We start from the raw sequence: 13,712 nt of genomic DNA, 5'->3' as shown, positions 1-13,712 counted from the left end.
CCCTCCTTCTTTTCTTTTCTTTTCTTTTTCAAAAAAGATTTAAATAAATCCTTTTCCTTTAGATCAAAAATCCAATAATGTTAGAAATTCAATATCTTCCCAACCGTAAGCCCGTTGACTCCGTTCAACTTCCAAAATTCCTCAAATCTCGAGATCTATCTAATGGCACGCCTAGAGGTCAATAATAGGGCTTTATTTTCGCCGTTTGTTGAGTTGTCCCGTTTCGCGTGTAGTTTCGGAGCCCGAAGACCCGCAGTGCGAGGATTTCGAGGATCAAACTCAAGATCTCGAGCAAGGCAAGCCACCTTTGAACATATTGAGCCTATATTTGAACTTAATTATATTGCTTGCAAAATATTATGCATTTAAAGGATTGCACTTAATCTGTTTGCCCCATCTGCAAGGCAGACCGGTGGGCCTACCTAACTTATTGCATCTAATCCTTCCTTTGTTAATTGTTATACCATGTTCCCTTGTAACCACCTAGTTGCGCCTCGGTAATCGTGCACTCTGCACGAGTATCGACGGTCGCCTTCAAACTTAAAATCTGAGAAACATCTTGGGTAAAACTTGGGTTTTACAAAAGACTTGGAAAACCCGACACCTGGGTCGGCGCTTGCGAACTAAATGAATTTCCAAAATCGCGGATCGGGGAACGTACCGGGTGTACGGTTTCCCGCTCTTGCACTTAAGGACCGTTTCCTTGAAATTTCATCCGAACATAAGACAAGTGCGACCACATGGGTGGAATGGGACACCCCTGGCTGAGTAAATTGCTAAGCGAGGGAGCCTTGATGCCAAGAGACATGTGGATTCAATGGGGTGGTGTCGGGGAGAACCCCCGGGCTTCCTGGCACAGTATGGTCTGGGACCTAACCTGTTGTTGGTCTGGGACCCCTCTCGTTGGCATATGGCAACCCTGCGTCGGCTTTCTAAATGCCTTGTCATGAAAACCTTTAGGTCACCAGACGTGGCCGTTCTGCACGGGCTGGGTGATTCGGGTCAGTAATGTCGTGTGGGTAAAGTATACCCCCTCTGCAGAGGTTATTAAACTGTTCGAACAGCCGTGCCCACGGTCATGGGCGGATGTGAGGTGATTCCTAGCGTAGTTTTGTTTGACTACTGCTTCGTGAAATTTGCTGATGTGGTTTGGGTTCGATGTTTGGAAAATCTGCGGCTGATGGGATCAGCCAGGCCCGGGTGGCCGTTTGAAAGCTGTTGGCCGGATGCCAACCTTGATCAATTCAAAAGACTGATACCTTGCACATACTCCGACCGGACGAGACGCACTGTCTCATCCGTGTCGTTTGAGAAGCACTCACTTAGTTGTTTCAGAAAAGAGTTTAAATAAAATCAATTGCAAAAACAATAGCCTTTCCTTGAAGCCTGCATTAAACACTTAATTCCCCATGGCTTGCTGAGTACTCCCGTACTCACCCTTGCTCTATATAAATAATCCCCCCCAGTTGCTGAAGAAGATGAAGCGGATCCCGCTGACGAGGAGTTCTTCCAGGAGCAGGTCGGCTACGATGAGTTTTAGGGTTTCAGCCTAGATCCCAAGTCGTGCCTGTGATGTTTGGTCCAAGTCTTGGCTTCCGCTTCCTTTTTGTAATGCAGTTGTGAGCTCGGGATCTGTCCGCAGCCCAACAAGACTGTACTCCTACTCTATAATAAAGAGACCCTTGTTGCTGTGATATTCTGTCTTCGTGTGATACCAGCACTGTTTCCTGGGACTGGTATCGATTAACAGGTTAATCTGGAGCGTCACGGGCTAGACCCGCTCGGGGCTAGTTCGGGGCGTGACACTAGGTCATAATGATGTGGATAATTTTTGAATATCTATTTTTTTTATCCAACAGTAATTTCTAAGTTTTCATTACATACGTGATTTTCATCATATATTTTTTTAAGTACGGAGGGAGGGGCACAGAAAAACCAAGGGATGGGAATGGGAGAGAAAATGAATCCCGATGAACATGTACGATCTTTCAGCAGTTAGGGAAAAGTTATGGAGTAATAGACGTACAGTGAGTAACAATGCGACGACCAAAAGGAATGAAAGAAAAAAAAAAAGGCAAGGAGGCAGCCCCTCATCATCTACTGGTACTTATTTGCACATCAGTCACATCCATGTTCTAAATTTATAGTTGACTTTTGGGTGTTATTACTCCTACTTTATTTTTCAATCTTGGGTTTACTTATATTTTGTTATAAGTATATTTCTTTTTTTAAAGACTTGTCAATCAAAATCTTGAAGCATACTCGCTTCAACCGAAAGGAACCAATTTCTATCTACCAACTTAGACAGTGGGTTTAGTCCATATGAACATACCATGGTGAGCTTTCCTCTCTTTCTGTTTGTGAGTACTCAGAGGCAAAAAAAAAAAAAAGCACTCTTTCCTTCCTTCCACCCAACCTCCTTTCCCCTCTGTCTTCGATGGCCATTGGTCGCCGACGGGAAGGTGGGGTCGGGGAAAAGTCAGGTTCATCCCGTTGTATATGGCATTTATCTTGTAGTAGGCTCATCTTCTCTTCTTTCATGTAGAGCTCGAGGAAGATGTTATCACCCGTCTTTTTCGTCTCGGCTACCTTCTTCCATTTCTTCCCTGTATGGATTAACCGGAACTTGCCCTGGCTCATGTCGTCTTTATGAGGGTTGGGTTCTTCATCGGTGTCCATGGCAGCAATGCAACATATTCATTATAGGTTGGAGGCCTTCTTCCTCCACGACGACCAAGTTGCGCCAGCCGTTCAAATCTACTCCGACGAGTTTGTTGTTGCCGGTTCGGTGTCAATCATTGTCTCTGGTGTAGCATCTTCAAGGTTCGATTGAGTTTTCACCTGTTTGTTGGGTTCGCTTTAACCTCCACCTTTGAGAGGCCCTTGTTAAGTATGCGGCTTGATGCTTTATCTTGCAGTCCATCTCGCTTTGGTCGTCGCTACCATCGGCTTCGTCGATTTGGATTGGATTGCTTTGTTATGTTTTTTTAGAGTTCTTTGTTTATTTTCAGGATATTTATTCTGTTTTTCTAGGACCCGCTTGTCCCACTATGGGCAACCCAATCTCTATCTATGATAGATGTGAACACCACTTATGTAAATGTAATACTCCATCCGTCCTAAAATACTTGGTGTTCTAGATAGTTTAGTATATGTTAAGGTTTAAGAAAAAAAATAACTATACTACTCATTAAATGATGTATGGTTGGGAATGAAGTGGCAATTTGAATGAGAGGTTATAGGATGTGATAAGTAGTAGTAGTATTTGACAGTAACAAGTAAAGGGGTAAGTAGGAGTAGTATTTGAGAGTAACAAGTAAAGGGATGAAATATCCTAAGCAATAGAGATGTTACAACCAGTACGAATATAACCTACATGTCCAATCGAAATATGAGCTTTTGGGGTAAAATTTAAATTATAGGAAGATAACTATTAGAGGACGTCCCATAAAAAACGAATCTAGAACTGAATGTGACATATTCGTTTTTTATGTTGTCTATACTATTAAACTTGCTCCTAAAAATAGGCAGAGACTAAAACATAAAAAAATTGCATACTTTGGTTCTATTCCAAAAGAGAAAATCCCCTATGTACTCATGAAAGTTCACCTAATCCCTTATATACCCTTGAATTTTGCTCAATTCCTTACATACCTCTGAATTTTAGCTTGGATCCCTTTCATGCCCTTTCCGCTAGTTGACCGTTAAATTCTTTTGAAAAAGTCTATTTTGCCTTTTGCTATGAAGAAACATAATAAATTAATAAAATATATTGTTGGAATGTAAATATTTATTGGATGAGACAATTAACCCTTTTTGATTTAGATTCAAATCCTGGTTAGAAAACGGACGAAGATAGATTCGTTTTTTATGGGACGGAGGGAGTAGTAATATGTACTGGTACTACTCCCTCCGTCCCATAATGTTACTACTCTCCTCATGTCCAGATTCGCAGTAGGTTGCAACATTATGGGACGGAGGGAGTATTGAATAAATACACGAGTATTTTAAACATCGGCGTCAAATTGATTGGTGCATGGAGACAAGGCCAACGAAACGAAATGAATCCGCCGTAGGAGCGTATAGTAGTCCCCTCACTCATCATAATCACTTTCACATCTCTCCCTGTATCTAACGGCTCCTTCCTGTGCTGACCAATCCAGACAGTCGATGTAAATTTCGAGCAGCAAAAGGACGCTCACTCCATCACCAGCCAGAGGCCCTACTACTTCGTTGTTACTCCTACCTGCAGCATTGCCTCCTCCGTTCCGTGCTGTGCTATGCATCGTCAATGCAAAATTGCAAATGCAACACACAGGCCAGGGAGGGACCAGGAGACATCAACTTCAAAACTATCCTGCAACTATCTATAGGAGGAGGCAGCATCAACTTCGTCGAGGCCAAACCATATCATACCAAAGAAGACGTCGGCAATCCGTAGGACACAGACCTGCCGAAACCTCTTCTACTGGTGTACCTCACTCACTATTATTTCACCAAAACACCACAACCACCGATTAAGAAAATGGAAAATCCCAACCACTGCATTTTCATTACTACTATTACTTGCAATACTCTCTCTGCAATAATCATCAACCAACTCATCTCACTCCAAAGATATTGTAAACCCGTGTGGTAGCCCCCACTATAATGCATAAACAGCAACGTTGCCTTGTTCATACACATCTCATCTCATCTCATTTTCTCAAGGAGGGTCAGTCAGACTAATCCTTCAAAGCCTATTAATACTGTAGGCAACATGCGCACAGACAAGAGGAGCATCAAGAAAAACAAATCTTAAAATCAACACTGGCTAGTGTGATCCGCAATCAAACAAGCAATCGATCGACCACAATTAGCTAGCGGAGTACCTACCTACCGCAAAGCAATTTTATCACAAGCTAAGTGCAAGGAAGAAGAAAACGACGGAATTAGCAACAATTTAATCTAACATACGCAAACTGATATTATCACAATGTTAGCCGATGACAATGGAAAGAGTAATCTAGGTACAAGCGGATCATTGACGGTGGAGACAAGACATTGGCTGCACCACAACACCCACCAGTGGCGCCAACAAGGAGCGCTATCCGTTATAGGACGAGAGAAAAAGTAAAACATCACGATGTGAAGTGAAACTGAATAATTCTAGTAGACGATGATGATGGATAGGCTCCTTAGGACGCCCGCCGCCCTTAGCGTCTTGCTGCTCCCATCTTGTCCACTGGAAGGCTCACTCGTCATCGTCTTCATCCTGCAATCCCCAAAACCATTTTTAATTTCATCACTTTCCGTTTTGAGAATGTCACACTTGAAAATACATCTTTCAAACTACCTATTTGTTCTTCTGTCTACCCATGAGACATTAGCCTATTTGTATACATCTCTCAAACTAACTATTGTTCTATATCTACCCATGAGGCATTAGCCTAATCAAAGTGTGAATCGTACTCCTAATCGTACAAGCCTCAGGCATAGTCAGCTAAGCTTCACACAACGAACTAATGCGATACTATTTTCTGAATTGATCACAAGGATTATGTATGTAGTACCTCTTCGCTGCCCTCGTCGTCATCCTCATCATTGACCTCGGACTTGGACTTGTCAGATTCCTCCTCGTCGTCCTCCTCTTCCTCCTTGGCTGGTGCCTTCTTGGCAGTGCTCTGAACAAACAAACCAGAGCATATGTTTAGAACAATAAACAAATTGGACGCGGTGGCAAGCATACAAGGTAATCTAGTTGTTTATACCTCGCCCTTGTTGTAGGCAGCAATGGCCTTGTTGTACTCGGCCTTGAGCTTGTTGGCCTTGGCTACATAGGGAGCCTTGTCCTAGAATCAAACAGCCATGGCTACATATAAGCTTGGGCACAAGGAATCTAACGCTTATATAAATCATACTATCTCTATGTGCGACGAGACGAAACTCACCGCTTCGGTCAGGGATTTCCACCTATCACCGGCTGCTTTTCCTACCTGAATTTTTTGTTTTGAAAAATAAAATCCACGAATCATGATACAACATCTAATAAGCGGTGCAACTAATAATAATAATTGTAATTGTAAGCCAGAGACTCTAGTAGTGGAGTTTTTATTTACGAACGAGAGGGGAAACAAAAAAGAAAAACTTACAGCAGCGACAGATTTATTCTTGGGGTTCTTCTCCTTGAACTCCTTACGGAACTCCTCCCTGAGCGCGAAACAAGATCAAACGAAAATCCCCTCCAAAAAAAAAAGAAGGCAGAAGAAAATCGGGGAAGTGGTCTGACATAAAAACGAAGAAAGCGGAGGGAGCCCTCTTGGGCTTGTTGGGGTCCTTGCCGGCCTTCCCCTTCCTGCCCTTGGCGGCGGGCTTCTCCGCGCCCTTACTCTTCACAGCCAACCTGCAACCAACAAAAATCAAGTCAAAATCTAATCTGCGGCGGCGAAAATCAACAGATCTGCGACGGCGTGAACATAGAATAGAGATGTTATAGGGAGATGAGAATAGATTGATTATTACTTGGCGTCGGGCTTGGCGGCGCCCTTGGATTTGGCCCCCTTCATGGCTGAATCCTGCGAGAAGGGCGAGGGAAGCGGTCAGATCCGCGCGAGGCGGCGTGAAAGGCGCGTCGAATCGAGCAAAAAGACTGGTCTCACCTCACCTGGGGAGAGTCTGGCGCTCTCTCTCTTGTGAGAGGGGGGAAGAGAGGAGGGGAAAGGAGAGGAGGAAGGAGAGGGGAGACAGGGACACACCCACACCACCAGAGAAGAGAAGAGAAGAGAGGAGAGAAGGAAGCGGGGTTGCGAGGACAAGGGATAAGAAGAAGAGGAGCCAAGCCAAGTCAGGGGCATATCTGCGATTCCGCTTATTCTCCAAGGGCCCCGCCCCCCACCTCCTAATTTGAATTTTCGTACCGATCGCCTCCTTTTCGCACCCGCTACACCCCGCCCCGCGATGACGCGCGGGGCCGGACCTCCTCCGGGCCCACCCGTCATCCACCCACACCCCCAGGGTAACCCGCCCACGTACAACCAGCCGAGGGTACACACGCCATTATGGATTACGAGAGGGACCTGGGTGGAAGAGCGGCACGCGCCAGGGGCTTGGGCGGGATTTTGGAAATTTTGGGCCGCGCCGCGTTGATATTTTGGTGCGGCCGGGAACCATAACCAACATGTGCCAACGTGACAGGTGGGTGGGCCCGGGGTGTCAGCTTCACGCCGCGGGATATTTTTGGGGGGCGAGGCCACGTCACCGATCCGCGAGGTGCGTCGCGATTGGGTGGGAGGGTGGAGAGCGAGGGCGTTGTGCTTCTTACCTGTGCTTTCTATGCTTCAAACCATGGCCTCGTTTGAAGGTTTGCAGTGGTGGATTTGAGTGGTTTCAAATCCCTGCTTCTGCTGCACGCTGTCCACACATGAATGCGCCTCTTTTTTTTACGTACGAGTACTTTCGCAGCGTATTGCCCGGATTCTGTTCCTCTTGTGATTTCTCCATTTATATTGCCATGTGTTTCCTTGTTTTTTTTTTTGTTTTTCCATTACTATTTGTCGTCCCGTTTTTCTAATCCTGTGCTACTGCTACAGCTTTGTATATTCCATAATTTACTGGAGTACCTTACTACTAGCGCAGTGAGCATCTACATTAGCCGCATGAAACACAAAAACCATAGCACAATGCTACGTTTTTGCTATACTAATCAATGTACATACTGTCATTTTTTCATATACACGGCTTCTATTTGTATCCTTCAGCAATGTTGTCATGGAATGGTCTTCCTAATCTCTCATTCACACGTCAAGAAGTCTGCATCAAAAGCACAGACAGTAGTACATCTTTCATTGTTGTAAAAATAAGATGACTTAATCCGGCCTGTGTGTCCATCATATATCAATTAAGCACACTCTACAAAAAAACAACACAAATAAGCCTCTCAAGAATTACCACAAAGTTTTGTTGGCAAACAAATCCAAATTAATACTCTAGTAGACTACTGATTACTGATATGTCTATATGTCTGTCAGTCCAATGGGATGGGCCTACGATTACCAACAAATGTTGCAGGCCGAAAAGCCCATATTATATTCCATCCTAGCATAAGGCTACTAGGCCCAATATTAGGCTTAAAACAGGCCGGTATCGTGTGGGCTCCTCTCTTGATCGGAACACGCACACTTGGACCAGTCTAGTATAATCGGGCTCTACATTCACTTTTCAGTTGCCTTTTTGCACTTATATGGCCCTTTTTGAGTTTACGGATCCAAGGGCTTGTTCAGATTGATGTCATTTTAAACCATATTATTTTTTGAGTAAAGTTACCAAATATGTGCATCTATTTATTTTCTTACCAAGTTCTGATAAATAAATAAGAAATCTTGCCAAAACTTGGCAATATTGCCAAATCGGAAAAATTATGATATCCAAAATTCGGTAAAGTTTATTTTGGCTACAATCTGAACAGGCCATAAACGTAAAATATTTTTAAGGACCTAGTAATTCATATCACCCCTACAGGTTTTATTTCACTTTTAAATTTACTTGGCACTGTAGAAAATCTCGTGGCAAATAAGGTGTAGCAATATTTTTTCAAATCAAACATAAAAGTTGTATTGTGGAGTAATACATAGTCACCTCTAAAATTGCTTTAGAATGTAGAAATCATACATTTTGATTAAAAAGGTTGAATGCAAGTATATTGGAACAGAGGGAGCAGGAGAGATAGAAACATATTCACATGTAAGAGATTTTTAATGTGATTACATTATAACTACACCACAACACAAAAATTCCCAAATTATTTGCTGCCAAATTAGTACAACTCATCCTAAACCAAAGCACGAGGTACAAGCATATATATATATAATATATATATATATATATATATATATATATATATATATATATATATATGTAAATTAACTGGTGCTACATGGAGTATGGGCTCCAAAATTCAAATTGAGTATATACCCAATTTGAATGAGTATGATTTTTTTTAAAAATATTTAGATATGAACATTAACTTCTTTACTAACAAGTTCAAACAAGTTTGAACTGAGTTTGAACTTTTTTTTGTTAGATTTTGGTTCTAGTTATATAACAGTCAAACATATAATTCGTTAGGTATGTAATAATTAATTGTGAAATAAAGTTGAGTTTGAGTTGTTTTGTTGTTAGGTATATGTATGAATCAAATTCATATACCTAGGTATATACTCACAATTTGAAAATTTTTAAAAATTTGAGAGAATTTGTGTGTTTTATACCTTGGAGCCTGGGCACCATAGAGTCCCATATGGGTATCCTATATATATATATATATATATACACACACACACACACATGTATATATACATATATATGTATATATACACATGTATATATACATATATGTATATATACACATGTATATATACATATATATGTATATATACATGTGTATATATATATATATATACATATATACACACACATATACATCTATATATACATATACATCTATATATACATATATATGTATACATATATATATGGCAACATATCCTATGCACACAGTCTCTCACGTGTACACACGTGCACACCAACTAAAAAATGTCACCAAAAAATCTAGAAAAAATCATACACATACTTTAAATTGTATTACACCTAGGGTTAAAATCTTAACGTCAAATTCATTATATTTTAGCCGTAACAAAAAAAACAAAAAATCTGACAGTTTTAAGGTTGCAATTTTGTCAGAATTTTATCTTTTTTGTTATTCTCTATGTAGAATGAATTTGAAGATGCGACTTTGCACGTAGATGTAATACTATTGAAAGTATATGTATGAATTTTCCTAGAATTTTTTGTGATAATTTTTAGTTGGTGTACACGGTGTGTACACGTGAGGGCCTGTGTGCATAGGATACGCTCCCTATACATATATACATATATACACACACATATACATATAGCGGATGAGATTTGAGCATATAAACAAATGAATGAAGTGCATATGCAACGTTTGAGAGACCTCTTGTACCCTGCGTCTATACTTAACTTGCCTGTTGCAGCAAGAAAAGAATTCAGCCTGCTGTAACGCATACAGTTCATAACCATTCGTGTTAATTTAATCTCTACAGCTAAGCTACATATATATTATTTCCTTTGGGAAGAAAATTTTTTTAGCCAACTGTATATATACATGCCAAAAACAACCAACAAAAAGGAAAAATGGATGAACGAATCAACGATTGAGTTGTTCGATCAACTCAAACCTAATCAATCTTTAATTAATTGTCTGTTGTATGTATGTAATATACCTGTAGCGCGCTAATAATGAAGCATCATCATCGATCTCCTAATCGCGCGCGATCGATCAACGGGCTGCTTGGAGCTGACTCTCGCCGGCGGCGGCGAACCACCGCCGCGTGACGTCCCGGAGCAGCGTGTCGTTCACCTCGCAGAACTTGGCGGCCCAACCGGCCGGTTGGACCGGGTCGAAGCCCAGACCGGGCGTCCGGTCCTTTGACTGGAGGTTGACCCGGTGGGTCCAGTCTGCCACGTAGGCAGAGACCCGGCGGCGGAACTTGAGGCGGAACTCGTCCCACGCCTGGAACTTGTAGTGGTTCACCCGCGCCCGCCGATTCCACTCGCCGCGCTTCCCCTCCCGGAGCTCGAAGTGGTGCACCGAGTTCACCAGCGACCTCTCCGCCGCCTCCAGCCGGAGCAGCGACTTGTGCCGCTCCACCGCTCGCCGCCGGCACGTGTACCCCTGCGTCACCCCCTCCGGCGGGTGGGTGGTTCTCCCCGACGGCCCGAAGTCCACGCACCCGAGCGACACCTGTCCCACGTCCGGCTTCACGGCGACGATCGACCGGAGCATGGAGCTGGATGGGGAGGCGGCGGTGGCCCAGTTGGGGGAGAAGATGAACTCGTCCACGTCGATGAACGCCATCCACTCGCACGCGTCTCGGTGCACCGCCGCGCTGTGGGAGAAGCCGGCCTCCTGCGTCTTGGGCCACGGCCAGGCCAGCGTGGTGACGTCCATGCCCTCCGCCGTGAGACGCCGCACCTGCTCGTCTAGGTCGTCCTCGCTGCCGTTGTCGTAGAGGATGAATCGGCCCACGCCCACCGCCGCGTGGTACGCCACCCACTCCCGCACGAACTTGCCCACGTCGCGCACCATGGTGCACGCGCAGATTTTATGTCGTCTCTTGTGCGTCGCCGCCGCCGATGCTGGAGGCAGACTGTAGGTCGCCACCGAGGGGATGGGCTCCTCCTCGCCGGCGAGGGCGAGCGTCACGCGTAGCAACGCTGCTGGTGGCGGAGGCGGGCACCGGAACACCTGCTGCGCCGACGTGGCTGCGGGGAGCGACGCCACCACGTCGTCGGCGCTGCCGCCGCGGCCGCGGTAGTAGACGCACCTTACGTCCGAGGCCGGGCGGTTGACTCCCTGGCGTGGGTTGACGCCCTTGGCGAAGACGAGCAAGTCGCCGCCGTCGACCACGACCGAGTCGTACACGAGGCGGCCGCTCCACTTGACCATCATCACCAGCTCATCATCATCATGCGGTGAGGCATGGACGGCGTCCATAGCCACGATCCGCGGCGCGTGGAACGGCTGGTGGCGGCGCGCCGGCTCCGGCATGGCGCAGGTGTAGGCGTGGCGGCCCGAGGACGGCAGCCTCCCGAGCGCGCGCGCGGGGGACGACGCGCCGCCCTGGAACGCGCAGGTGGCGTTGTGGGCGATGGCGGTGGCGTTGGGATGCAGGAGCAGGAGGACCTCCCAGTCCGGGAGCAGGACGGCGTCGGCGGGCCATGTGGCGGCCTCCCGGACGGCGGCGAGGCTGAGCGGCAGGCGGCGCGGCAGCTGGTTCTGCGTGGGCGCGTCGATGAAGACGCGAGGGGCGTCGCCGGTGAAGAAGAGGAGCGTGGTGACGATGATGAGACCGGCGACGACCAGACGGCACTGCCTGGCGTGCCGCCGGCGCGCCTGCATGGCGGCGATGGATGAAGAGAGGAAAAAAAAATCAAGATCGATCCGATCGATATATGATATCCCTATTTTGATGCGATCGATCGATACGATTGAAGATAACTAACTAACGAACCAATTAAGCATGCATCCACACTTTTGGTCCGGACTCCATTGCATATCCGGAGCATATTATCTATAGGGAATATATATCTGCATGCATGAAAGACTTGAGAAAGTTCCCAAGCATTTCTATACTCCACTAATTCCATTAGACTAGATATATAGTATATGTGCGAATTGTGCCGGCAATATATTGATATACTTAATTAGTAGTTGAAGGAATTGTAAGCAAATTAAGAATCAAGTAATTATAGCTTGGATTAATGTGTAGGACACGGCAGTCATGGTCAGAGCAAGTTAGTGTGGTCTTCGTACAACAGGAGCTATTCCACGTCGTTATATTGTTACTGCGTGCTAGTACTCTTTTATCAATAATTCAACTGCACTTTGTTTCTGTCTTTGTTTTGTTGTGCGTTATCTATATGATCTATGGGGGCGATATATATATACCAGCAGCTGCATGCATGCTGTATTACAATTACGACTTTATCAAACTAATTAATCCAGGTAGGTCCTAATATAATTAACTAAAGAGAAAGAGAGAGAGAGATTATCAATATTGTGTGGAATCTGTGGTACGTTGTCTGCAAGGGTGGTAAAAGTATTCCTCCCAGGGATGCAAAGGCGAAGAGGAAACAAACAGGCACTAAGGGCATCTTTGAATCATAGGAATAAAAAAACGGAGGAATAGGAAAAACATAGGATTCTGATAGAAACGTAAGTGTAAAACAGAGAATTGCAAAACACAGGAAAAACACAAGAATGATCGTTTGATTGGACCATAGGAAAAACACAGGAATCGGATGAGAGAAATAGAATTGAAGGATTTTTTCCAAGAGGTTGGAACTCTTGCTAAGTTTCCTCCAAAACCTATATGCTATAAGCCATTCCATAGGAATTTTGTAGGATTTGGAAAACTTCAATCCTTTGAATCAAGGAGCTACATAGGAAAATTTCCTATAGGATTTCAATCCTATGAAATTCCTTCGTAATTCCTTTGATTCAAAGGGGCCCTAAAATTCTAATCAGCTAGCTGATGGTTTGTGAATGTGATGCCACGCTACTCACACTACACAATACTACAAAGCAGTAGGATTAAAGGCTCAACATTTATCACCTTAATTTCTTCAATTAATGGGCTCCACATTGTTAGGGTTATGAATAACACATATACAATAATAATCAATTAAGCTCGGCAGGACCCATTATATACCAAGTCTTATATAGAATCATACCTCGTATATAGAAGAAGTTTCGGATAAGAAATGACAAGCAGAGTTCCACATGAAAATTATAAATACTACTCAAATTGTATTTATACTTGTCTCTCTAATTCTATTTGGACAAGGTGATATATATGGGTATAAATACAAGACCCTTTAGGGAGGGGAGGACAAACCCGAATAAATCAACAAGCTCAGTTAGAATAGATACCAATACACGCCACCAGACATTGACATCAGATATTAGATTACCCTAGACAGATCCAATCTGGTGTCATGCCGATAAGATGGATCTAACGCTATCTTTGATATCGCCGAGTACGTATTCGAGGAGGAAGATTACCCCATTGTTGACTACGTGTTGGTGTTCTATGTTGCCAAGTCGATGATGACTAGATTGATTATCCTAAGTATTGTACTTGTGTGATTCT

General features: G+C 44.2%; 2 protein-coding genes across 3 annotated transcripts; both read right to left on the bottom strand.

Moving 5' to 3' along the window:
- Nucleotides 1-4,931: 4,931 nt before the first annotated feature.
- Nucleotides 4,932-6,802, bottom strand: LOC127777093 (DNA-binding protein MNB1B). 2 transcript variants are annotated; one of them, XM_052303600.1, is made up of 8 exons: nt 6,639-6,802; nt 6,502-6,554; nt 6,269-6,382; nt 6,132-6,189; nt 5,931-5,975; nt 5,751-5,831; nt 5,553-5,663; nt 4,932-5,254 (listed from the first exon to the last, which is right to left on the bottom strand). In XM_052303600.1, the coding sequence occupies exons 2-8, from the start codon at nt 6,543-6,545 to the stop codon at nt 5,234-5,236; spliced, it is 474 nt and encodes a 157-aa protein (XP_052159560.1). In that variant the 5' UTR covers nt 6,546-6,554; nt 6,639-6,802; the 3' UTR covers nt 4,932-5,233. The 2 variants fall into 2 exon arrangements, with proteins under 2 accessions (XP_052159560.1, XP_052159561.1); XM_052303601.1 differs by having other exon boundaries at nt 6,644-6,801.
- A 3,338-nt stretch (nt 6,803-10,140) lies between these two features.
- On the bottom strand, nt 10,141-12,078 carry LOC127777709 (glycosyltransferase family 92 protein Os08g0121900). Its single transcript, XM_052304322.1, has one exon. The coding sequence runs from the start codon at nt 11,957-11,959 to the stop codon at nt 10,337-10,339; it is 1,623 nt and encodes a 540-aa protein (XP_052160282.1). The 5' UTR covers nt 11,960-12,078; the 3' UTR covers nt 10,141-10,336.
- Nucleotides 12,079-13,712: the final 1,634 nt, after the last annotated feature.

The sequence above is a fragment of the Oryza glaberrima genome, chromosome 6 (assembly GCF_000147395.1).
Source record: "Oryza glaberrima chromosome 6, OglaRS2, whole genome shotgun sequence".
Lineage (NCBI taxonomy): Eukaryota > Viridiplantae > Streptophyta > Magnoliopsida > Poales > Poaceae > Oryza > Oryza glaberrima.
Note: the sequence above shows the minus strand (reverse complement) of the source record. Positions and strands in the feature narration are given on the sequence as shown.

Excerpts from the sequence above, each read along its gene's own strand:
- LOC127777093 (XM_052303600.1), bottom strand. The coding sequence starts at position 6,545 with ATGAAGGGGGCCAAATCCAAGGGCGCCGCCAAGCCCGACGCCAA. Across the intron at positions 5,832-5,930 it reads GGAAATCCCTGACCGAAGCG|GACAAGGCTCCCTATGTAGC; the intron begins GTGAGTTTCGTC and ends GTTTGATTCTAG. Across the intron at positions 5,255-5,552 it reads ACGACGAGGGCAGCGAAGAG|GATGAAGACGATGACGAGTG; the intron begins GTACTACATACA and ends TGGGGATTGCAG.
- LOC127777709 (XM_052304322.1), bottom strand. The coding sequence starts at position 11,959 with ATGCAGGCGCGCCGGCGGCACGCCAGGCAGTGCCGTCTGGTCGTCGCC.